At 25.1% G+C, this 27,587-nt stretch overlaps 2 protein-coding genes across 3 annotated transcripts; one reads left to right on the top strand and one right to left on the bottom strand.

Annotated features, from left to right (window-relative positions):
- Positions 1 to 5,906: 5,906 nt before the first annotated feature.
- Positions 5,907 to 27,265, top strand: LOC126900163 (protein spinster). Of its 2 annotated transcripts, none has more exons than XM_050675642.1 (9): positions 5,907 to 6,330; positions 20,374 to 20,570; positions 20,633 to 20,784; positions 20,902 to 21,105; positions 21,174 to 21,308; positions 21,365 to 21,626; positions 21,687 to 21,785; positions 21,909 to 22,146; positions 24,421 to 27,265. In XM_050675642.1, exons 1-9 carry the CDS (start codon positions 6,108 to 6,110, stop codon positions 24,513 to 24,515), a joined length of 1,605 nt encoding a protein of 534 aa, XP_050531599.1. In that variant the 5' UTR covers positions 5,907 to 6,107; the 3' UTR covers positions 24,516 to 27,265. The 2 variants fall into 2 exon arrangements, with proteins under 2 accessions (XP_050531599.1, XP_050531598.1); XM_050675641.1 differs by having other exon boundaries at positions 5,908 to 6,330; positions 24,418 to 27,265.
- On the bottom strand, positions 26,178 to 27,585 carry LOC126902172 (protein FAM200A-like). The gene is made up of 3 exons (XM_050679199.1): positions 27,252 to 27,585; positions 26,971 to 27,125; positions 26,178 to 26,717 (listed from the first exon to the last, which is right to left on the bottom strand). Exons 1-3 carry the CDS (start codon positions 27,583 to 27,585, stop codon positions 26,178 to 26,180), a joined length of 1,029 nt encoding a protein of 342 aa, XP_050535156.1.
- Positions 27,586 to 27,587: the final 2 nt, after the last annotated feature.

Here is a 27,587-nt window from a genome sequence, read left to right as displayed (position 1 = left end):
AACTTTATCAACTTATATTTATAGTTTTCTAATTATTATTTATTATTTTTGCATAAAAATTATAATATTAGACTTTTGAATATTAATTTCATATTAAATATATACATATTATACTTATAAATCATAAAATTTTTAATCACAATTATGGATAGGAGTTATTGTTGCTTTTATAATAAACGAACAATTCTTTCTAAAAATTACTACCTACAGATTTGCATCGAAACGTTTTTTAAGATACTGATTTTAACGACTGTCAGATATCTATACTTATCCCTCAAGTATGCCGCACCCGAGTGTGTCGTGATCTCATTGTGCTGGGTCTCTTTTAAAGGTAACATAAATATTTAACTAGCTTATAAAGTAGAAAATGAACTAACAAATTAACTTCAAATACAAATTTTGAGACAGTGCTTAGGAAATTATACTCATATTTATATCTAAGAGAAAGAGGTGCCAAGAAATATCTACAGATATAGTCATACATGTGCCTCTCCCCCTATATTTAAAATCGTCATCATTTTAGGAGTACTGGTCCGAGAGTTGTTATCAACCCATCATTTTCTTAATTATATTATTTTATATTATATAAAGTAGTTAAATATGTATGTTGCCACTTAAAAAATAAAGTTATAAGGAATAATGCTAAAAAGTAATAAATAGCTGATAAGGAAAGAAATATGTGTAACTAAAAAACCAAACATTGTTATTAATGTTGTATTTATTTTGTATATAATTAAATGGCTTATGGTAAATTATTCACAACATGTATTATTTTTTTTCTACATTTTGGAAAATGTTACTTATAAGTTTTTAAAGATTAACCTTTTTTTCACTTTATCTTAAGAACTATAATTATATAAATGAATAAATAAAAAACCTTATTTTAATACATACAATTAAAATATTGGTTTTTATACAAGTTATATACATGAACAATATACATTGTTAGGTATGGTAGGTAATCTGTCATATCTTATATGTACATTTTTGATCAAAATGACTATTTGAATTGAAAAATTGTAAAATCTTCTCACACTATTTTTTTTAAAAATAATTATTGTATTTATAAAAATATTATTTTCCTTCAAAACTAAAATAATAAAAATTTCATGTCATAAAAGTGGTTTTGGGTAGTGTTTTAGATTTTCTGAAAAATGATGAAATGGAAATATTTGGTATTACAGTTCATCTAGTATCATAAAATATTTATTTTATACAATTTTTTTTTGTAATTGAGTACTCTATAGCAACATATATTACTATTTTTAATTAAAAATAATATTGAATAATATTATGTGTTTTAATTATAAACAAATTAATTTTAGAATTTTTCAAAAATGAATAATTATTACAATAATGAAAATGTCTCTAGATTTGAACTAATAAATTGGAAGCACACTTTAATTAAACCAAATAAGTACAAATTAGAAAAAGAAATAGAAGAATCTGTGAAAAATGATCACCAAAATATTTTATATACAATTATTCCTCCAAAAATATACATTAATAACTTTAATGAAATTTTTATTAGAAAACTTTCAGATAAAAAGGCTACAAGGAAAGATATAAATAATTTAAAAAATAAATTTTATGAACTTCTGATTGAAACAAGAGCAAAAAACAATGGGATATGTTTAGCTAGAAGATTAATATATACTCAATATTTTAATGAAATTATCAGACAGATCTTTAATGAGAATTCTTACCAAGGTCAATTATTAATAAGTATAAGAGATAATTTTATTGCAACAACCTATACATATGACACACTGATTAAATTAAGCGTTAATTACATAAATAAGGATCTTGATTATTTAACTGACCAAAAAAATAAAATTTCTTACTATAAAAAAAATATAGATAGTTTACAAGATCAAAATAAAGAATTAAGAAAAAAATTGGCAAACATTTCCAAAGAAGCTAATTTTAATGAACGTTTATTATTACAAAAACAAGAAATAGAAGATGAATTACATAATAGAAAAATGAATTTACTCAAAAACACTTTATCTCAATTAAAGTATCAACTAGACAGTATAAATTTAGTAAAAAAAGAAAATTTCAAAATAAATATTAGTAATTAAAGTATATTTTTTGACTATTAAAGACAAAATTAAATATTAAAACTAAATAACGAATAAAGAAATGACAATGTTATGTTGTGCTTTGATATGAGCATTATTCTTCTTCTTCTTCCTCTCCTTAATCCCAACTACTTGGGGTTGGCCACCCTTATCCTAAACTTTCATTTGACATGATCTCCCACATCTTCTACGCTCACATCAGATGTCCTCATATCGCATTCAATAACATCTCTCCATCTCTTTTTTGGTCTTCCTTTACCTCTTCTTCCTTCAATATTCATTTCTATAACTGTTCTTAAGGTGCCTGTACACTGTAGAGATAAATACAGCTAGAGTTAGATCGGTCTAGCTAGACTGCACTAGAAGTCTGTTTACACTATGATGAAATGTGATCTAAATAGAGTAGTCGTAGACAGCGCATAGATCAAATCTACCTAGATAAGTCTATGGTCCATGTACATTAGTCAGACTTGATAGTTCTCACTGAGAGATCATTTAGGCTAGTTGGTGACAATTCTTCGCACGAAAAATGTCGGACCGCAAACGCGTTGCAGCTGCAATTATAGTGTGTAGTTTGATTAAAAAAAAAAACAGGAAATAAAACGAAAAAACAGAAGAGGTTGTGGGTGAGAAATTGGATATAAAAAACGGATAACTAAGGAATGCACCCAAAGTTACTGAAAGAAATGAGTGTAGAAGATACCACTTTATCTTTTTTTTTTCGTATGAAAATTGACACCGAAGATTGTGTAACTTTCTTGCAACTTCTGCAGAACTAATTTCCAATTTTTATTCAATAGTTTCCATACATTTTGTCTTTAGCTGTCTGTCTCTGTATTCCTTCAGTGTACAATTCCACAGTTCAGGAGACGATTCAAGAAGCTCTATTAGTTGATAGGTTTTTTGTTTATCCCACACAACATTGGTCACTGTACAAATAATTCAAAAGAAAATGTAATGAAAACACTGTGATAATTAATTCAAATACCACGAGCTCTATTTGGTCTATTCAACTTAACAAATAGATCTAGACTGATCTAGCTATAGTGTCTATTTCCGTGTACATTGTAGATTTTAGTTTACTCTAGTGAGTCTACCTAGACCCTATAGAGGCAACCGTTAGAGCTCTAGTTGATATGTACACATCCTCTCCTCTCATTACCTACATGTCCATTCATATCACCGCATTCTTATTTCTAGGTACCCCTTGCATAACCTCATCTATCTCTCTCTAAAACACTTCCTTATCTATTTCATCATATCCCACTTGTGGTTCATAGGCACTTATTACATTCAGCACTTTTTCTTCGAATATCAATTTTACGACCATAATTCTGTCACTTTTCTTAGCTACTTCAATTACTCTACTTTTCATCTCTTCATCGATTATTATCCTTACACCATTTTTTGTACTAGACTTACCTGAGTATATTATTTTATAACCCTTACCTATTTCCCTTGATTTCTCTCCTTTCCACTTAGTTTTCTGCACACAACAAATGTTAACTTTTCTCCTCTTCAATACTTCTACTAATTCTTTACTTCTACTAGTTAATGTTCCAATATTCCAAGTACCTATTCTTACTTTGTATCTATCTTTCTCTCTTATACACGAGTCTAGCCTAGAATTAAGTGGTGATGTCCTTACACCGTTGACACTACAAGCGTAGTTTGACTGGATTGGCAATTGCCCCTGTAAATCAGCTTCGACACCAACGAAACGGTATAAATACAATAGAATTTTGTTTTAAAAATTTTTAAATCCAGCACTCAAACTAACAACTGTATCATAATATTTGATACAGTGATTATTACTATTTCATAAATATGATAATAAAACCAAATTACTTTGAATAAAAATTTTTTTTTGATTTCTTGGAAAATTGAAAAAATGAAATATGAAATGTTATGTCTGATGCAGTAATATATCTATAAAGCAATAACATGAACATAATCAAAAGTTTAAATAGTGTATTTAATATAAAAAAAATCAATTTTTTAAATAAATAATTTAAAATTTTTAAAAATATTTTTCTTTTAGCTTCGATGTGGAGCTATTATTAAATTAATTTTACAATAATGTTTTAGCTTCGATGCGAAGCTAAGAAGGTATTAATTTTACTATGATGTGTTTTTATATATTTTTTTTTTTTTGTGTCTGTGAACGCTCAATCTCAGCTCTCGCTGGACCGACTTTGATGAACAATATGTCAAAAGATCACAAATCGTATCTAGTCGAAGACATTACCCTCAAAAATTGAAAAATATACCCTCGTTCCCCGTAAACGGGGGAAATCCCCCAAAAAATTACAAATTTAAAAATCGCTAATTTTCAATATTTTTTCAATTTTTTTTACTTAAAATTGCCATAACTTTTTTAAAAATGACCAAATCAATATAATTTTTTTTTTATAGATACTTTAGATATTTACCTATCATTTTATATATTTTTTGTGAACATTTGACCCTTTAACAGCCCACAGGAAGGGTTTCAAAATGGTATTTAAAATTATTTAGAAATTATAACCATGATTTCTATTTAAGTGTTCTATTACGATAAAAATGCAAAAAAATATTGAGCTCTACTGATAAATTTACAATAAATAGTAATTATAAAACTTTCTGACTGCATATTAATCTTAACGATACAATTTTTTTAATTCTCATAAAATTTTCTATTTAACGATGTCAATTTCAAACTTGCCAATTGAGCTAAACGTTATAGTAACATAAATTAATTTTTTTTTATTATAAACATTCACAAAAATCAACTTTAAACGATTAAAAAAATAGGTTGAATATGTCATAATCCTTATTTTTAACATATTAATAATCAAAATCAGTATTAATTTTAAATAATTTTTTTTTGTTCTTAATTATTTTTTTTTTTATGTAAATACTATTTTTTAATAATAATAAAACTTAGAAGTGATAAAAAAAGTCTAATTACACATTTGAAATCATCGCGAAAAGTTGATTTAGAATGGTATAATTTTGTTTCTAATGAAAGTTTCTTGTAGTGTATAAACTTATAACTTTGTTAACTGTTATAACTTTATCAAAAATGACCAAATCAGTATAATTTTAGCTTCGATGCGAAGCTGAAAAGGTATTGGTTTTACTAAGATGTGTTTTTTTTTTTTTTTTTTTCTGTTACCACTTTTTCTCAGCTCTCACCGAACCGATTTCTTTCAATGATACGTCAAAAGATCACAAATTGTATCTAGTCGAAGACATTACCCTCAAAATTGAAAAAAATTCCCTCGTTCCCGTAAATGGGGGAAACCTCCAAAAAAATTACAAATTTAAAAATCGCTAATTTTCGAAATTTTTTCAAGTTTTTTTACTTAAAATTGCTATAAAATCTGTAGTTTTCAAAAACTTTCAATATAAATATAAATTTCAGTATAAAGTGAAAGATAAAAAAATTAATATCAAACGATATAACAATTGAATCTTTTTGGGACATTTCCCTTATCATAAAAATTGATAGTAGTTTATTCAAACTATGTCACTGATATCTTCAAATAAATATGATTTATGATTTTTTTTGATATATTTTTGAGTAAAATCCAGGGACATAGGTAAGAAAGGATTTAAAGGGTTTATGTACTAATAAATCCTGTCAAAATCTTTATATACGCTTTTGGATTATCTCCATTATAAAGACACACCATAAAATTAAGTTTTAAAAAAATGCATTTTTGAGTTGTCCGTTAAAATGAATGGGATAATTGTGGGAGTTTCGATTTTACAATGTTGCACAAACTGTAAAATATAGTCTGGTCACAAGTGACGTTGCACGTTTTAATAACAAACAGGCATGGATTGTTGTCGTGTTATGATATCAGAGTTGGAATAGCTGATAGTCGATTGTTGCAAGTCTCAACTCTTAATTTAGTAACTGTTACAAGCTGAGTGCCGACCCTTAAGTGTTTTTACAGTGACATTCAACTATGTCCTTAGACCCGTTTAGGTTTATATTTAACGGTTGTTTAACTTAATTTTTTTAGATTTTTTGTTATGCCGGCTCAAGCGCTCAATCATCGTATCAATAATAAAACCGTATTACAAATAATGAATGCCGAACCGTCCGCTCCCAATAATCCTAATAATAATTCCCAACAACATCTTATGAACGATGAAGTGGTTAACGGTAGAAGCATTACTGGAAAGCAAAAAATTACAGTCATCATACTATGTTTTGTCAATCTCATCAACTACATGGATAGGTATACGATTGCAGGTAATTTTAATTTTTATAAATTTTAAGATCATTATTAATTGATAGTCAGACTATCAAATAGTATAGAGTAAATCATATTAGGGTGTTTGTCACTTTACAACGAAGAGTAAAGAACTTTATAAAAATAAAATTCTTAGAATTTTATCATATTTAAATTTTATAAGTGTTTTACTTTGTAGTATACACATAAATGGGCGTGGATAAGGGTAGGTTTTTATACAATAGTCACTACTAGCACTCCTTAATTTATCTTACGTGAGCTAAATTGTTATTAGCATTTTTTTGTTCTAACACGAATTAGCCAAGAACCATCTTGGACTTCCTAATATGTGAAAGAGGGCTACCATTCTCTGTAGCATAGTTCGGGAAATAAAAGGATTTAATATTGATCATTTAACATGAATTACATAAGAAAGAAAAATGAATCCTAACTTTGAATATCTTTTTAAATATTGTAATTTTTTTTAAAACAAAATTAAGTGTAATTTGAATTTGTTTTCATTTTTAAATAAAGTTTAATATTTTTGTATTTGTCTTATCAAAAGATTTAAAAAAAATTATTAGTTTAATTACAACTTTAATTTTGCTAAAACTAAGTTTGATTGATGGAAACAAATTATGTGAAAATTTAATTCGTGATTTTTGATGAAAAATAAAATAGGATTTGGTCATCTGTTTCATCAAATTCGCCCACGGGTTTATTTTACTTGTCTTCATAATGACGATTAAATTAAATCTGAGTCATTGTGAATGTTTTTTATTTATTAATGAGTAATGACAAATGAAAGGCGTGGGGGAATCATAACCGTAAAAAATTGTATTTGTTTCGATTTAAAATTCCTTTTTTTTATAGTTATTTTGATATTGTTTTGTTTATTTAATAATTTCTAATGATTAAATATACAAAGCTAATGATCCATTAGTGTAAAAATATGAAGTAAATGATAAACGAACTGTCTTTAATTGAAATTTCATTTAATTATGAAAATTTTACTTATTTTTAAATTAAAAATCGAATTTTATTTAGGTAACTTTAATCATTTTTTTCGGTGTTAGAATTTGGATCTATCAAATTAATAGGAAAAACATCGTATTGAGAGCGGCGAAGTAGATAATTGCTTGATATGATTTTAAAATAGACTGAAAAAATTAGACAGAAATATTATTTTGTATTCTATTTTATTATTTTATCAAAAAAACTGTCTTCAAATTTTTTGAGAATCCATTATAGGAAAAATCCACGACTTGACTTGCTTAAAAGTTTCACCGTTTTGAACAAAACTAGAATGATGCTACTAATTAATTGCGTGCGTTTAAAATGCCTAGTGTGTAAGTACTTTAAAGATACAGTCTGTACTAAGGAGTGTAGTGCCAGTGTATGCTATTTTATTTTATTAAAAAAACAAAAGCTTCTTTAATTGTTCATCACCAACAAGACTCGCTATGATTTTCCTAGTATTGCAGTAGATTAGTCCACTGTCTGTTTATACTTTAACAATTTTATTACTATATCAAGCTAGATATATTTTTATTTATATAATTATTACATTGTCTTTGCTTTTTTAACTTCGATTCGTGGTTGAAAAACTTCTGATTTAACTTGGTTGTAAATTTCTTTTTTTGTTCAGTATGCTAATATTTCTACTGAATCGATTTTACTAAACGTTACGTCAAAAATTTACAACCCAACCCAAACTCAGGCCCGGCAATGAAAAGAAACGTACAAAAAAAATAAAGTTGTTATAAAACAGTCAGTTTTGATATTTTTAGTTTTCACTTTACATTGAAATATCTTTTTGAAAAATGGACGGATTATTACTGGACTTTTATTGATAGTACTTTATACATTTGCCTTAATAAAAATATTTTTTTTGAAAATCGAATCATTAACAAAAATTTTGTGGTAGCTTAAAAATCATATCAACATTTTTTTCATTTAAAATTTTGATAATGTTCTGATAAACTTACCTTCTTTAAACTTACATTAATTTATAGATAATACTATATACTTAATGATGAAAAAACAAATTTATTTGACATCACGATTTCCAAGAGTTTTTGGGCATTTAAGTCTAAAATTATACAATTTTTAGTAAAATTAGCAAATTTTGAAGTGTTTTACATAACAATGTAACAACATTCAAAATTAAATCTAATTAAAGATTTTTTTTTTGTATACCGTATGATAAAAAAATAAAGACGTTCTAATGACTTATCTTCTATGAATATTCGGCTGTTAAGTCGAAAGTAATGTAATTTTTGGTGGATATGAAACCGTTTTGTTTTAATTATGCTTGAATCAAAATAAAATTTTCAGTGGTAATATTTATAATAAGTTTCTTACTTTCGAAACAAATTTTTTGAAAATCCTGTCAATAACCAAAGCACTGAGGGGGGCATAACTATCATCAAATTATTTTATTTCCAATTTTTTATAATGTTCCAAAAAAACAAACTTTTTTCAATCCTGAATTAAATCATAACCATTATAATTTACATTAAAATGGAAAAAATTTTATACTAAATTTCGATTTTTAGGAGTTATTAAAACCAAACATTATAATTTTTGTCAACATTTTTTGGATCTTGTAATATCTTGTCTAGTAACAGAATGCAACTAAGTTAAGACTTGTCTAATGTAATATATGATTAAAAAAATATGTTTCGGTGACTTACTCTCTATGAGTAATCAACCTCTAAAGTTAAAACCTATGTCATTTTCGGCATAGGAGGGCATCCCACTGTGTTTTACTAATTTTAATATTAATTTATATGGTCAAATTAGTAAACCAAGGTGGAAAACTCCGTATTCGTTAAATTTTTTTAATGCTTTACAAATACGCTTTTATTAATCTGTAAATTTAATCACTGTTAAATATCAATCAATACTCATTTAAAAAATGCCTCAACTCCACTCCACTGTTCATTATTTATTATTTTTGTAAATACAAATCCGATTTTAATTATCTCTATATTCGCTACTGATTTCTAATTATAAGCTATTTGAATTATTAGCTTCGATGCGATGCTGAAAAGGTATTAATTTTACTATGGTGTGTTTTTTTTGTGTCTGTTGCTACTTTTTCTCAGCTCTAACTGGACCGATTTCTTTTAACAATTCGTCAATAGATCACAAATCGTATTTAATTGAAGACATTGCCCTTAAAAAATGAAAAATTTTCAGTCTTAAATAAGGGAAATCTCCAAAAAAATTACAATTTTATAAATCAGTAATTTTTGACTTTTTTTTATTTAAAACTGCCATAACTTTTTTTAAAATAACTAAATCTATATAATTTTTATATATACCCCACTGTGCTACCTTTTTTTTTAAAATAAATATTTAACTTATTTTGCTTTTTTCGTTTATTTCTGTATATCAATAATATTAGCATTAGTAAATCTATAATACATATTTAAGTTCAACATAATTCTTAAATAGTTAAATAGGCGTTAAACTTTTATTATGGTTTTTTTTTTTAGTGTAAATCAATAAGTTCGTATAATTTGCCTTAAAAGTATTTTATAAATTTACTTGTAGTACCTTAAATCCATTCAAATAACGGTAATATCTTATTGATGTGTTTGTTAAGTATAAAATACGTAATAATACAATTTGTTTATGGTAATATCTTTATAGTAGACATATGAATACTTTGACAAAAGGAGATATGTAATTCTTAAAGAATGTGATACTAATATATATTTTTATCAATGTCGGAATNATATGTGATTATTATATGTGATACTAATATATATTTTTATCAATGTCGGAATTAAAATCATAAATTTGACCGTATATTTAATACTGTGTTTTTAAAAATATCATTAGAGATAAGACATAGGATGTCTAGGAATTTTGTTTTTGTTGCTACTTAAATATTTTTAAAAAACTTAAAAATTGTTGATATATATGATAATTTTGCAATTAATTAAGATAAAAAATGAATTTTTTCTCGAAGTTATTGACTGAGTGGCCTTTCTGTAATCGTTATTTATTAATACTGTAAACATTTATTTTATCATATACTCAAGTTATGCTAACATAATATTTCAAAGACAGCATTAAATATACGTTTAAAATTGTTTATTATTATAATTAATTTTCTTGATGGACGATAAATTATATTTAAGTAATGATTAATTAATTAAATTGTGATATAACCTTTACGCTAATAATTTACCATAATTGTTTATATGCTTTTGAATTAGGTATTACTAGATTTTACTCACGATATACCTGGTACATATTTAATTTCAGAATGGTATTGTTTCGATACAGTGTGATTCTCTAAAAAATTATGCCTCACAAAATATCTTTAAAAATATTAGAACTAATCATTATTATTTATTTTTTACAATAATGGTTCTTTGATTGAGCTGATTCACAGGAAAAATAATTTGTTGCATCCATTAACTCTGAACTCATATTAAATTTAGATTTTAATTTGGCTACCTATTTCCATTGTTTTTTCACATCATTCAGTTAAAAGAAAATTTGATTCTCAATAAATTACAACTATTTTAAAGTTTAGGAGAGATCAGAAAAAAGAGTACTTATTTTTACAAGACTGCATCTTTATTAGATCGTAAACCTTTAGGTGCTACAGATTCGTAACAAAGTGATAAGTTATACAGTTTCATGTTTCTATGGACTGGTTGCTTTTATCAATGTATGGCATGATAATAACGCCTTTTTTTAAAACTATCATTTCTGAATGCCACTAAGCTTTAAACAGTTGTAATTCATTGAAAATTGAATAATATAAGAATGTTTTTTAACGATAGTTTTATTTTTTATTTACTTTTAAGCATGAATCTGTTGATATAAAAAATTGAGGATTGCTATTTGGAAATCTAATGTTAATATGAGTTCAACGTTAAGGGATGGTAGCAAAAAATTATTTTTCTAGTAAAGTAGCTAAAACGAAGAACCATTATTAGTTAAAAAATAAAATCACGATTAGTCGTAATATTTAATGAGATGTAGTTAAGGAATCACTCTGAATCCAGGGGTCTCACAAACTTAATTTACAACGTTTATAACTTTTCAAATTATTATTTTGTTGACATTTTTATTAAAAAATATATTTTTTTAATTTTGAAATAGTCATTCTTAAGTCATTCCTTTCAAAAAATGTTGATCGGTTAATAACAATTATAGGGCAAGTACTCATTGAATTACAAGCATTTTAAGACAGTGGGTATGGATTTCGAGCGGAATAAATGTACTCCAATGTGGACTGAATCCATCCGCACTACATACACATCAAATTTTTATTTTTTCTTATTAATCATAAATAATAAAAATATTCTTTGAAAGTCTCTAATGATATAATTATTAAACAAGAAAATTCAACGAATTGATTAGTGATGGGAAATATCGAATAGTATCTATCAAACTATTCGATAGTCTTTCAAAAACTATTTGAATAGTAAAAATATTCGATAGTTACACAATATATTCACAATTTGAATAGTTTTTAAAACTATTTGATAGTTTATGCTAAAAATAAAATATTCAGTGGTATAAACACAATTCGAATAGTTTAAAATATTTGAAAATGCCTATCACTTATTTTTTTATTATTAATTGTATCCTATTTATAATCGTAGTAACCTGAATAAACAGTTTTAAACAATCCTATTTAGATTTTTTGTGTTATTAAAACAGCTAAACTATAAATCTGACTATAATTTTACATAAGACCAATATTTTAGAAAATAATACTTCACATATTTTTTTTACGAAACATTTTGTTGTAAAATAATTATTTCGAAAATTAAAAATGATTTATATTCAAAAAATTAATTTTAGCAAATTATTTTTTTATATAATTTTTTTGAGCAAATAAAAATTATTTTAGAAAATTTTTGTAAATACCATTTTAGAAGAAAATATTAAAATCTATAATTTATATTCTATACATTGTTACGTTAAGTGGTTAGTTTTCAAAATAATAATCAAAAACTGAAAAATTATCTTTTTGAGCGAATTTTCAACCCTGATGAGGGTAAGTTATCAAAACCAAATTTTACACAAATAATTTTTATATAATAAAAGACAAAATTGGCGGGTATGAAGATCGATCGATGAAAGTTAATAAAATAAGAGCCACCTTAATATATACTTGTGACTCACCCCAGTTCATTTTTTAAAATGATATAACTTTTGAAATACTAGTAAAATGGTACTTTTTACTATTATTAATTGTATAATAATTTATTTTAAGTATTCGTTAATTATCTTCTTATTATAATTAAGTGTACTTAATAAAAATTATTGATAGAACTAATCGAATATTTCTTGAAACCATTCGCTAGTTCATTCGAATATTTTTTTTAAACTATTCGATAGTCTATTCGAGTAGTTTTAAAAACTATACGATAGTTTATGCTAAAAACACACTAAAAATTTTTAAACTATCGAATACTATTCGATAGTTTAAAATATTCGAAAATGACCATCACTATTATAAACGTTATTAGTCAGATCTGAACATTCTGTATGACGATATAATCACTCGTTTGTCATTCTTGTTTTTTGTTATGTAAATCGATAGTATAAATGTTTAACTCATTGACATGAAATACTTGCCGTATGTGTAATTGTCAAGTAATAGGAAGGCATTGACTTTAAATAAATTATGTATTTTCTTTACATGCATTATATTGTCTATTTTTAAATTAAGTTTTCACTAATAACTTTTTTTATGAGTACGATTATTTATTTTATACTTACTGACATTTGAAAAAAATATATAAATATGTACTACTCTAGAAAATTAAAAAAATATCTAATTATTTAATTGGTAACATTTTGATGGCATTGTTCGCAACGGTATAACAACATGCTTAAAAGTAATTATCAAATTCAAACAAGTCGACTTGGGAGATATTTTGCTCTATCAATATCAACTATGGACAGATTTAGTATTAGTCGAGAGGGTGTTAATATTGTATCTAGAACATTAATATTCGAAGTCGATGATATGATGTTTTGTAACGGGTTGTCTTAGTAACACGTACACATCACTCTTTCTTTTATTGAGTATACTTTACGACATTTACCCTAAACTTATAAAAGGAAAGATTATCATTAAGTATTATACGACTATGCTAAGAAGCAAAAACATTAAAATTAGTCGTGTTACAATATACTGTGCACAGTAATAATTAGTTTTTTTTTTGTTATAATGAATAATCATTTCAAAAAATTATAATTTTACCTTGAATTAATCTAGGTAATTACTGTTATATTTTATGACTGAAAAAATTTTATGCTTGAAGTTTTGAAAAGTATTTTTTCAGAAATTTTAAATTTATGTAAAAACTCAACGAGTATAAAACTAATTAACATATTATTTAATGATTTGGCTTTTCATGTTTGTTATTAAGGAGGGCATAAAGTTGCTAAATAAAACTTTCCAATTACTTTTTAAGAACAAATATAGTAAACAGTTAAGTAATTATTGTACTACTATGGAGATACATAATTATGTTTAAATAAATATAAAATACTTTAAATTGTCTTGCATTCTGTAATAACTCCGTTTAAGTAAATTTTATTTTCTTTCGCTAAGTAAATCGAAAATTTTAATGAGTACCACAAATATATTCAGAACTATATGATGACAAACACTTATACGCTGTATAACTGATGATTGATTCTTTTTTGCATAGCTGTTTTTTACACGTAGCTGAATTCGAAGCGATTTGTTGTGATTTCATTTTAGTGGTGTTGACCACTAATTTCTTCGTTGGGTAGGGAGTTAAGTTGGTTTTTAAAAGTCTTATTATTTTAAATGAATGTACTTATTATTTGATATATTATTAATTTATAGAGGCATACCTGATTCCATCAAATAAATTACAATTTATTAAACAAATAATGAATTCAACAACTGATGTTGTTCTCTCATTAACAAAGATTAGTATTTATAAAATAATCTAAAATTTGAGGTCATAGTAATGAGTTCTACTGGATTAATTTTTAGCTTTTATACAAAAATCCTTGATATTATTTCTGTTGGATATATTTTATTATTATTTTTTTAACGAAAAACAATTCATTTTCATTATTCATCTGTGTGCAACTATAAAACATTAATTAAACGTTGTTATTTATGCATAATTATTGCATAATAATAAACTCTATATCCGTCAACAAGTCACTGAAAATCCAATGATAACCCGATTCTTGTCAATAAAGATAACTTCAGTAAACAAGGATTTACTATAATAAACATAGTAAATCAAATAATATTTGTTGATTAATTGTTCATTTTTAAAAATTCGTTGATGCACGATACTTTTTTATTTTTTTGCTAGATAATTCATAAATAAAAATAAAAATCTTGATATTTAATAATATAAAAAATTTAATAATATAATAATAATTTAATATTTAAAGTAAAATATGATTGCTATAGGACTATTATTATTTTCATACATATTATTGATCAAAGTACAGAGAATACTTGAAAAATCTTTTTCTAATAAACAAATTATTAATTCATAATAAAATATTTACTTATAAGTTTTTTATAAATTAAAATATAAATTGCATATCAAAATTATAAATTTTAATATTATTATTTATATTTTAAATATCAAAATTTATTTCTAGTAACACTTTTTAGTAAAAAAATTTAATTGCATTGCTTATGTTATAAAGATTTCGTGTATTAAGCTGGTGTGATATATTTTTTCTCACTTTACATTGTTGTTATGTTAAACGGGTGTTATGTTATATACAATTAAGTTTTATGATGTCGGTCTCTTTTTAACTACCGGAAATAGCTACATTTTTTATTATTTTTAAATTTTATGTGATATGGCTTAATGTCTGTGAGAGAAGAAATCGGAGTTTTGACTTGTATAGGTTTTATTTAAAGGCTTATTTTAATAAACAAACATATTCTAAGAGTAATTTTAAAAATTTATCAGTGACAATATTGTTATGTTTTACTCGTTCATACGTGTTTTAATAATTTTAGGAAGTGGCGTAATTTGGGTATAATATTTTAATATATTTAGAATTGAAGTATCTTACAATTATATTTTATTGTATATATATGTTATTAATGGCCATTTAAATAAAATAGAATTTTAGTATAGTTAATTCTTTCTATTGGTGCTATACTTTAAGAAAATCTTAATGGATTTTTCATAATAAAAGCTAATCAATTTTTTTGAAAAAATAATTCATTATTAATAGTTTAGTCTACTTTTGTTATACTTTACAATATCACAGTTATAACTTTGATACTCAAAAAATAATCTTCTGTGAAGTGTTGTAATTATTTTTAAACCAAAAATCGGGTATGTCTTATTTATTAAAGTATTAGTATAAAGCAATGGTTCTTTGATGTTTTTAATGGATTACATGAGTTTCTTGCTTTTGCCAACTTATTATATTCAGTGCAACTTAAGAATAAATTCAATGCAGAAGGTGTTATGGTAAAAATATCTATGTACTTTACATTATTTTGTAAGTAATTTTGTGTACAATTATCATATCTATTTATATTATTAAAATCAAATAAAATACTAAATTATATAGTTCTGTTTTTTATTCTCATGTGTATACTCAACTACTTTATTGAAACATAAAGTAAAAGTTGTCCTAAAATTAATGTCGTTCAAAAAATGTCATAGTAGTTAACCTTCAGCAGACTAATTAAATAAATTAGTTCTCCATGCCAAATAATTAACTTAAAAATTATTATTCTTACTGCAAATAGATGTTTACTCAAACAATTAGATAAGAATAAAAATAATTTTGATTTATTACAAATTTTAAACTTAATTATTGAGTTACATAGTTTGTTTATTGTATTTATAAATTTTCGAAAAGATATCTGCCTTATAATATATTCTATATTATAAAAGATTCTGACTAAATAAATGAAAGTGATATATTTGATGATGAAGTAAAGTTTAGCTACATAGCGAAACAGAGAAAGTATTGGCGTTATCATAATGTGCGTCTTTCATAGCTGTCCATGAAAATTCTGATTTTGATAGTTCATGCACAAAAAATTTAATTTATTAATTTTTTTTAATTAATAATAATGTAATAATAATAATAGTAATAATTTATCAATTTAACACAGTAAACATTAAAATATATAATTTAATTATATAGCACATTATACCTAACGATGATAATATTTATTCTAATCCAACCATATTCGTTATTTATTTGGGGCTATTAAAATTTTGATTAAAGTTTGATTCAATGTGTGTGCACTTAATATTATTCGAATATCCTTTCTACGAAGTCTACTTGCTGATAATATTCTTGGTAATGTGACATGACCCGTCTTTTCCCCTATTCATTTCTATATTTTTCGAGTGATTGTGCTTATCTTAATTTTACGGTATTAGTTACAGCGAAAAAAAATATTTCTGCTGTTAACAAAACGTCATTATATTACATTTTCATAAAGTAAATAACCTTCAGCTGAGTTATTATTATTTTATTAATGTTTTATTATTATAATTTCGGTACAAACTTAAATTCCTTAAAATTAAAACATTAAAAAACGTACTTAAAAACTTTAAAACTCCAAAAAAGTAAACAATTAAATTAAATTGTCAAAAACAAAAAAATTACTCTAAAATAATTATTTTTATTCTTTTCGTGTTCATTAAATTTTATTATAAGTATTATTAATACCTAGTTAAAAATGTATTTTACATTTTAAAAATATTGTATTTGAAACATATTTTTTATGTTATTTTTTTTATAACAGTTAAAAATTTGTTTTATAAAGTATAATTTCTGTTGCATGTAATTAAAAAATACAATAATAATCAAATAAGGAAGTATAAAAAACGTAACGTAAATAATTTGAGCTTTAACATAATTTTAAAAAAATGTTCATATTAAGGTTATTCTTTTTATATGTCTGGAATAAGATATTGTAAGGGACCTTGTCCAAAGTTTAAATAAGATCAATATATTTTAAGCATTGTTCGAACTCTATATTTATTTATGCTGAACTTTAATCGAAAATCTGAGGCGCTTAAAGCTATAGGACTAGGGTCCATGACCTCTATAAACCATCTAGTGGTATACTCCAAAAAATGGGACTACATAGTATTTAATTTTCTTCAAGACCAAAATAATGATAACGTATCATATATTAAAATAATAATTTTTTGTTAGTCTATTAAAAAAAGTTGGAATTATGACACTAGTGATCGATGAACTCTTATAACTTTTATTGCATATATAATGATACATACTTTAAAAATAATAATAAGGGTTAAAAATCCCGTGTTTCAGTTTTTGTGCCATAAATTGATCTTTATTTATTTAAATAGAAAAAACTTACTGTTTACTTAATGGAAATTTTAGTACTTGAAAATAGTATCTGGTATATTACTAAAAATAGTGTGTGTATTAACATTTAAATTTAACCAAGTAGTTAAAGTGAAATGAACCGAGATGTTTTAACTGTATTGTTACGTAAATTATTATAATATTGAAGGAGGAATGAAGTAGTGCATTATAATTATAGTATCATCATTGAAAGTACAAGTTACATTAAATAAAATTAAAAGACTGCTGCATTTAATAAAAATAGTATTCGTGCTCTACATAATTTAGGCTGTTGGTACTTGCCACCATATATGAGCTATAATTTCTATTATTGAGGATGAATGTTTAGAATTGGTTGCACTCCTTTTAAGGTTCATGAACTCATTATTTACACTTAAACATTTTATCCTTCTTATTGTTTAATTGTTAACTCTAATCTTTTTAAACGGATGATTGTTGGATGCCATTATTAGTAAAAGAATTATAACAATTTAATGTAAGAATAACTTCATTATTTTGAACCAGAATCAAATATACTGTTCTATTAGACTTTAATGACAATTGATATATTACTAGTTAAAAATAATAAAATTTCAAGAAAGGATATGAAATTTATTAAAGCTGTTTAGCCTCAAATTTAATTAAATTCCTTGATAAGATTTAAACGTAATATTAATGAAGGCTGTCGACGTGAAATAAAATTATTTTCAAAATTGATATTTTAATATTATAAGAAAACTTATGAATTATGAATTGAAAAATTATAATTTATATTTATTTTAAATTATTGTTATTTTTAAATATATGTATCCGCATACATTTTAAAATAATATGCTAGGGAAAGGGTTTTTCGTGTGAGTGTTGTAGGAAATTTCTTTGTATCAACTATATATTTAGTTTCATATATATATATACAGGGTGTTCAGTAAGTCAGGAAACGGGTATCTATTGTTCTCATTGTTACAAACAATGAGAACAATAGAAAACCGTTTCCTGACTTACTGAACACCCTGTATAAGACGAAATTAATATTCCCTTCACGGAAATGGGTCGAGGCTTGGAGGGGTAGCCCGCATCCAAAAAAAATGTTAAGCAATCTAGAAAATTAGAAGTAATTTAAGGTGGAGTAAAAATATTAAAATATATAATTAGTTAGTCCAATATTTGTATTTTATTTCTGCTTGTGATAATAATTTTATTAGAATATATTTAAGGTAATAACATAATTTCGGATAATGTTATTGCTAAATGAATCTGGATAGTTTCCTTTCTCTTCTGTTTAATTATGCTGCTTTCTCATTATTTTTGTGTTATCTTTATTCTCAAAATATTTTCACTTAAGTATCTCACCTCGCTTATGTCAACTTGTTTTGAAATAAAAATTGTTCCAAAGAATAATTATATCAAAAATCGACTATGTATGGATGCAAGTTGAAACGTACGAATAATTAATATGTAGCTTACAGTAGCGCAGTCGGGGCCTCGTAAATATATCTATAAAATTCTATATTTTGGACCCATTTTTTTTTATTGTCACTTTATTTTAGAGATGAATATTGTTGTCAATGGAGGGATATATCCCTTGTGGTCTTCCTTCTGACTACATCAATAGGAGCTTGAGTAATAAAATTGGTTATGAATTTCCTTAAAAAGAAAATATTGGATACTACCAACTACAACTATGCACACAATCTATGAAACAGTTGTTCTAATCTTTTAAATTTTCAGGTTATGTTTCAATGTTAAATGAAAAAAATTTTATTATTTGACATTACAATTGTTTGAAATTCCGTTATTTTTGATAATTATTAAATATCTCATATGTGTTATTTTATTCTTAATATTTAAACCAATACAAATAAAACTAAAACTAAAGTAAAAAAAATTCCTTTAGTGAAGTTGGAAATAGATAATAACTTAATAGAGCAAGTCCAACAATTTAGGTACCTAGGTTGTACGATTACTACTGATGGTAGATGCTCAATAGAAATTAGACAAAGAATAGCTATGGCAAAGAGAGAGCATTTAAGTAAAAAAGGAAGCTACTTACAAACAAAAAACTTAATATAAATATGAGAAAAAATGTTGTCAAATGCTATGTATGGAGCGTATTATTATATGGTTGTGAAACATGGACCATCAATAGACAAGACAAGAAGAAGTTGAAGCCATGGAAAGATAGACATGGCAAAGATTGCTGGAAGTCAGCTGGACAGAAATGAAAAGTAACATAGATGTAATAACCTATAAAATAGGGGGAAAAAGGAAACCGTTAAACACCATAAAAGAAAGAAGCGGAAATATGTTTGGTCACCTACTGAGGCTCAATTTGTTTATGACAAATATATTTGAAGGACGAATAAATGGATACAATGGTAAAGCCAGACCGAGGAAAACATATATAGAAGAAATGATAAGACAAGCTGACTGTAGTGGATACATAGACGTGAAAAGACTAGCATTTAACAGCGAAGAATGGTTAACCAGACTTGCAACAACAAGGCAAGGCTTTTAGTAGAAAAGAAGATTTAAATCAACTAGTTTTTGAATAATAGATACATTGATGACTAATAATATAATTTAGTAAAATAGTTATGTTTACTTTTAAAATATGATAAAAAATCATTTTTCTATTAAAAACGTTCCGTAACCAGTTTTTCTTAAACAAAAAACTACTAGTGAAGTTTAAAATTTTAAAATACAAATTTTAGGTATACTGGATGACATCCAAAAGAGTTTTTCAATTGGTGATGATAAAGGTGGATTATTACAAACAGTATTTGTTATTAGTTATATGATATTTGCCCCAGTATTTGGCTACATGGGTGATAGATACAATAGAAGACTGATTATGGCGTTTGGTGTATTTCTTTGGTCATTAACAACTTTAATAGGTTCTTTTATGAACGTAAGTTTATAAGTTTGATAAAAATGATTATTTTTTAAATTTTATTTCTTAACGTTTTGCAGGATTATTATTTTTTTTTATTTTTCCGAAGTTTAGTGGGTATTGGAGAAGCTAGTTATTCAACAATTGCTCCAACTATTATTAGTGATATGTTTGTAAAAGACTTAAGATCTAAAATGTTGGCCTTGTTTTATTTTGCTATCCCAGTAGGAAGGTAAAATTAAAATTTGAAAATGTGCTTAATGTTTTTAAGCCTTATTTAGTTTTAATAAATTAATAATAAATTGATTGTTATTATTAATTATAATTGATAAAAAATTATTTTTCTTAGTGGCTTGGGCTATATTATTGGTTCAGAAACTGCAAAAATGTTAGGTAGTTGGCATTGGGGGTTGCGAGTTACACCCATTCTTGGATTACTTGCTGTCATATTAATTTTATTTAGTATGGAAGAGCCAGAGCGAGGGCAAAGTGAAGGTTATACTCATGTATCTACAACATCATGGTTTGAAGATATTAAATTACTTACTAAAAAGTATGAAATAACTTTGTATTTAATGATTTCTATAGTAACTATAATTTGAAATGTATATTATTTTATAGCAAAAGTTTTATGCTATCAACTGCTGGATTTACCTGTGTTGCCTTTGTAACTGGTTCTTTAGCCTGGTGGGGTCCAAAAATTATGTACTACGGACTAAAATTACAACCAGGTTATGAAAACGTAACATTAGACAGGTAAGATTTTATGAAAATATTTTAAGCGTATCAATTAAATATTTATATATTTTTAGTGTATCATTTAAGTTTGGACTTATAGCTATGGTAGCTGGTTTAATTGGTGTACCTTTAGGTTCATATATTTCACAACGATTCAAAATTTCTTATCCAAAAGCAGATCCATTAATTTGTGCTGGTGGTTTACTTTTATCAGCGCCTCTATTATTTTTGGGCTTAGCATTAGCAGATAAATACTATGTTGTTGTTTTAGTGTTGATATTTTTTGGTCAAGTATCAATTAATCTAAATTGGTCGATAGTAGCTGATATATTACTGGTTGGTTTGAACTTTAAATTTGAATTAAGTACAATGTTAAAAATACTGTTCTTATTCCAGTATGTTGTAAGTCCCATTAGACGGTCTACTGCTGAAGCTTTTCAAATATTGATATCACACGCTTTTGGTGATGCAGGAAGTCCATATCTTATTGGAGTGGTATGTAAAAATTATTTATTTAAATCCTTTTGGATGATAATAAATCAAATATTAGGTTCTTTATCCTATTAAATGATTAGTTAATGTAAAATTATAGGAACTTGTAAAAATAATTTTATTTAGATTTCAGAAATGCTGAAAAAGTTGTTTACAAAAGGTGCTATACCAGTTCTGCTTACTTCAATAACTTTAGTGAATATTGATTTAAAAGATGACAAGAACAATGACAAAATTAGTTTCCACAGTTTACAGTATGCTTTGTTCATAACAAGTTTTATTGAAATATTAGGAGGTCTATTTTTCTTTTTTACGGCATACTATGTAATAGAAGATAAAGAGCAAGCCGAATCTGAAACTCCAGGTTGGGCAAACTACACTCCTATTGTTAGCCAATATTAATTAAACAATATGTTTTATTTTTTTATAAGACTTCATAAACAAATTTCTAAACAACCTAGTCGAACACTTTTTTTTATGTATTTTTTTTTGTTATTGTGTTATTAATTTATTTTATTGTTTATTTTACTGGTTCTTATTTAATAACTGCTGTAATGGTTCATGTATTGTCTCTTTGGGTTTGCAATAATTTACTATTTATTATGCTTTTATGCATATTTCTTAAAAAAATTTACCCTTATGTTTACTTCAAGCTTAATATTATGTATTGTTTATTTTAGTAGGTTTTAATTTCGTGTTCATATTTTGTAAGTTTTAGACTAAATTGTGATGTGATGTGCTTGTGTGGTTGTTGTAGAAAAAACAAATTAAATTTTTAAAAATCTTAACATTTTATATTTGCTATGTTTAAATTCTTTTTACCTTTATATATGTAGGTGTTATACCATACTTTTGCTGGTTTTTCACTATAAAAAAATGTCTTTTGTATTTGTATGGTATGCAGGGTGATCAATTTATCATAAACTACTCGATTAATCACAAAATAAATACAATATTAAGAAAAAAATATTGGTTTGTTTTCGTAACATATTTTCTAATTTACCAGTTTAATTTATTAATAACTTTTTAGAATTATCATTTTAAATGTCAATTTTATTTTTTGATATCGCAACATACACATTTAACTAGCTTATAAAATACAAAATAACTGTTCAGTAACAAATTTTATTAAAAATCATTCAGAAGTTATTAGCATTTTAAAATAGTCTGGATGTAAAACAAGTTGCTGCTATTGTAACATGTTTGCATTTTTCTCCCATTTGGGTATAAAAATGAGATTTTTATATTTGTGAAAAATATTTTTGAATGATTGTTCCAAAAGTCGTTATTGACCAGTTATTTTTTATTTTATAAGCTAGTTAAATATGTATGTTGACATTAATAATAATAAAGTTGACACTTATGAGGAATAATTCTAAAAAGTAATTAATAGCTGATAAATTAGAAAATATGTTACTAAAACAAACCCTAATTTTTTTTAAATATTGTATTTATTTTGTGACTAATCAAGTTGTTATGATAAACTTATCATTCTGTATATGGTAGTGAAATATTTTTTTTTGATTTGAATTTTTAATTTAAAAAATAATGGAAACAGTTGCGTATACAGATCATTTCTTTTTGTTAATAAGGTAATTTTATTTATAGATGTGCATTCTGGTTTTAAATAAATAAAAAATATTATTTTTATTATGGTGGAATTGTTTTTCTTTCATAGTTCTCTGGATCCACCCCTGTATAATACAATAATTAAGGGTAATATTTTTCTAGATTATAAATTTTACTATGTGTCAATATTTGTAAAAATAAATTTCTTAACGCCTAATTAAACAATTTTGTTTTCTAATTTATACATTTATTTTGCAGTGATTAATAAAAAAAATAAACTCACTTATAAAAATTTCATGAATAGTAATTTTATCTTAAGAACTTTGTTACCACCCTATTATATGATAATATAAATACAAATATTTTTTAAAATATTAAATTACAAATCTTTAAATTTGATAGGTGTAATATTAAACTAAGTTATAACTTAATCATAATTTTATTTGATTGGTATCATTTTAAAAGACACAAATTATATTTAAATAAAGCAAATATCAAATTTTATTTAAATTATCCTATTTTTTGATGAGCTTTTAAAATATAAATAAATTACAATATTTAATACTTTATAATTTCTATCTATTATAAATGAAATACATTTATTATTTTTGCCCTCTATTAAATATTTTTTTGGAGATTTTTTTGTTGTTACAGTTGTGATGTATTTAGTTTGATTTTATAAAATATTCTAAATGAATATTTTCAAGAAAATTTGAATTTGAAGAGCATGATTTTTTTAACTCTACTTTTTTGGTTATTTACAATTACTATTCATCTGAAGGGATTAATCTTTACTTAAATGGATAATTTTTAATTAACTATTTAACTAATTATTTTTTAAGACTTGTGTTATTAGTAATATGAGTTAAATTTACATGCATATAATTATTTCACCAACATCATAAAACTTGGAATATTACTGACTTAGATGTATATGTCTACTAATATTTATAGAAGTAACTGCTTTTACTAGAAATGAATATTATAAGCATGATTCAAATATAAATTTTAAAATTTAACTTATTAATTCATAATGTAGTATACTTTTTACTATTTAAAATTTCAGCAGAAAACCATCAGAATAATACTATTGTACAGTCTATTTACAATAGTGCAGATGAATCAAGTTTACATGGCCATTACAATCCACATTTTGTTGCTTAATTTGAAGAAGTGACACCTGTATTCTTCTAGAAATCTTGCCATATATATTTAACGAATATATAAATTTATTTTTGTTCAGTATTTATAAATCATAATAATTACTATAAACTAGGCTAATATTAGTGTATTATTTATTTAAACAATGTATTTTCAGTTTGTTTATCTGTGATATTTATATTTTTTTTATTGGTTTTATGTAGACTATTAATTATTAAAAAGGTGAAAAATTATGTTTATAAATAGAAAAAACAAAACCAACACATAAGTATTAATATTTTTATTTTATTTATTTTTGTATTTTTTTATTGTAAATACTACTTATAAAATAATATTTTTACTTTATTACTGTACGTATAATAAGTAAAGTAATTAAATGTTGTTCAAAACTTTTTGTGAGTAATCGGTTTGCTCCATTTAAAGTTTTTTAGATAAATGATTATACTTCATATAAGGCACTCAGAAGCTCAGCCGATTAACTCTCATTTTTTTCAATCACTTTCCTTTAGATTCAAAAAGTGAACACAATTTTAATCCAATAATGCTATAATTAAAAATCAGAATTATAGCTTCTAAGCACCTATATATTATAAATTAAAATATAAATATTAAGTGTAAACATTTTTTCTATAATAGCCATTTGATTTTTTTACTTTTATATAACGAGTATATTATATTACATGATATTAAAATGTGAAAATCAAATTTGTAGAAGAAATTTTCTTAAAAACGTCATAAATGTAAGAGGTTTTAACATTTTCTTAAATTAAGTTAATTCATGTTCACTATAATTTCACCATTACTTAAAACACATCATAATCATTAATTAAATATCATTAACATGGACCAATGAAAAATTTTAATGAAACGTGTAACTTTATATGTACACATAAAAAGAAATAAATAATTATAAATGTTTTAATATTATATTACATCATTGTGTTGTATGACATATAGGATGATTATTTATTTTATCATCGACCACTTAATTAATTCAAAAATAAAAATGTTAACAAATTTTTTAATGCTATTAGTTACATATTTTTCTTAATTTATGAGTCGTGAAGTATTTTTTTTAGTTTTTCCCTTTTACTTTATAAGTGTGTTAACTTAAATTTTTTAAATGAGAAAACTTACAATTGATTAGCTTTTATTAGATTAGAATTTATTGGATAATGATCAAATTAAGAAAATGACTGGCCAATAACATCTTTTGGACTAGAATTTTAGAAGTTATTGACCATTTAAAGTAATTTCCTGTTGTCTGGGTACAAAAATGTTGAGGAACGGTGTGGCCAAGTCGGTAACGCAGCAGTCCATGACACACATTGCTATGGGTTCAAAACTTGGTCACGGACAATTTCATTTTGTCTCCCTAAAGTAGTGGTTCCCAACCTTTTATGAGTATGACCCTAATATTTTAAATTTAACTTTTGGCGACCCCAAAACAAAAAAAATCATAATTGCAGACAATACTTTCATTTATTAACACAAAATCGGTTAATATATAGGTACATTAATCTATCCTCAAATACTAAATAAAATAAATTTAAAAAATACTAATAAAAAACTGAACAAAATACGTGATTTACGTCATAAAATATTATAAAAAGCAATTTATTATTTGTTTCAAATTTGACATGGTATAATTGTATTAACTCTTACTTAATGACTTCCTTGATGCTGAACATATTCCACGAGTTCTTCAATATTTGGATGTATATTCATTGAAAGTGCACATCGCATATCGTGTTGAGCATCAAGGCGATTTCTATACTTTGTTTTGATGACAACTAACGTAGAAAACCCGGCTTCACATAAGTATGTGGTTGGGAATGGTAGTAATGCATTTTCGAATTCTCTTGATACAATCGGTTTATCTTTTAGTTGTGCCCAAAATTGCGTCAAACACATTCTTGAAAAATTGTCTTTTAAGACTTGACTGGCTTGAAGGTCAAGAAGTTCTTCTTGAAACCCACAAATGTCTTCACCAACTTCGTGAACAGAAACTTCAAAAGGATTTCTTACCCAATTGTATTTACTGAGCTCTACGTTTTCTGGTATATATCGATTGAGTTCCAACTGTAATTTGTTCAAGTACTTTTGAAGCAGTAATTTTAAGTCATTTAATGTAACTTTTGTTGAATCTTCAAGAAATTCACTTAAAAGGGCAAATGTGGCAATTTTTCCTTGAGATAGTTTTTCCTGCCAAAGTCCGAGCTTTTGTTTGAATTATGAGATTTTTTCACCAACGTCGATCATTGTCCTATTCTTTCCTTGCATTTCAATATTCAATTCATTTAACCGTCCAAAAATATCACTAAAAAAGCCAATTTAGCAACCCATGAATCGTCATTGAATTTATCAGCCAATGATTGTTTTTTTTCCGTTAGAAAAATTTGTATTCCTAAAAAGACATAACACGGGTAAGAATTTTTCCACGGGAAAGCCAACGTACATCCGAGTGATAAAGTAAATTTACATACTGTGATCCCATCTCATCACACATGGCATGGAATATTCTTGAATTTAGTGCTCTAGCTTTTATAAAATTGACAATTTGAATTACGTCTTGAAGTACTGAATAAAATTCTGGCTGAATTGCTCTAGTTGCTAAATTTTCACGATATAAAAAACAATGAATAATGACAACCTTTGAATTAATTCCCTGAACTCGTTTACAAAATCCTATTCAATTCCCAAGCATTGCACCGTCCGAACAGATTCCAACGCAATTACACCAATCTAGATTATTTTTCCGAAAAAATCCATCAACTTCATTAAAAATATCTAAGCCAGTTGCCGATGTAAGAAGAGGCTCACAAAATAAAAATTCTTCCCGAAAATCGTCAGTACTTCGATAACGTATGAATACCATTAATGGTGCGTTATTTTGAATATCAACAGATTCATCAATTTGTATTGAAAATTTATTAGCTGCAATCACTTGATGAACTAGATGTTTTAAAATATTTTCAGACATAAGGTCTATTCTTCGTTTAACAGTGTTATCCGAAAGTGGGATTAATTCTAGTTTGTTAGCAATGTCATCTCCGCAGACCGTTCTAACCATAG

Source organism: Daktulosphaira vitifoliae, unplaced genomic scaffold, assembly GCF_025091365.1.
Source record: "Daktulosphaira vitifoliae isolate Bord-2020 unplaced genomic scaffold, ASM2509136v1 Scaffold_3, whole genome shotgun sequence".
NCBI classification, from domain to species: Eukaryota; Metazoa; Arthropoda; class Insecta; order Hemiptera; family Phylloxeridae; genus Daktulosphaira; species Daktulosphaira vitifoliae.
This window is presented reverse-complemented; position numbering and strand designations above follow the sequence as displayed.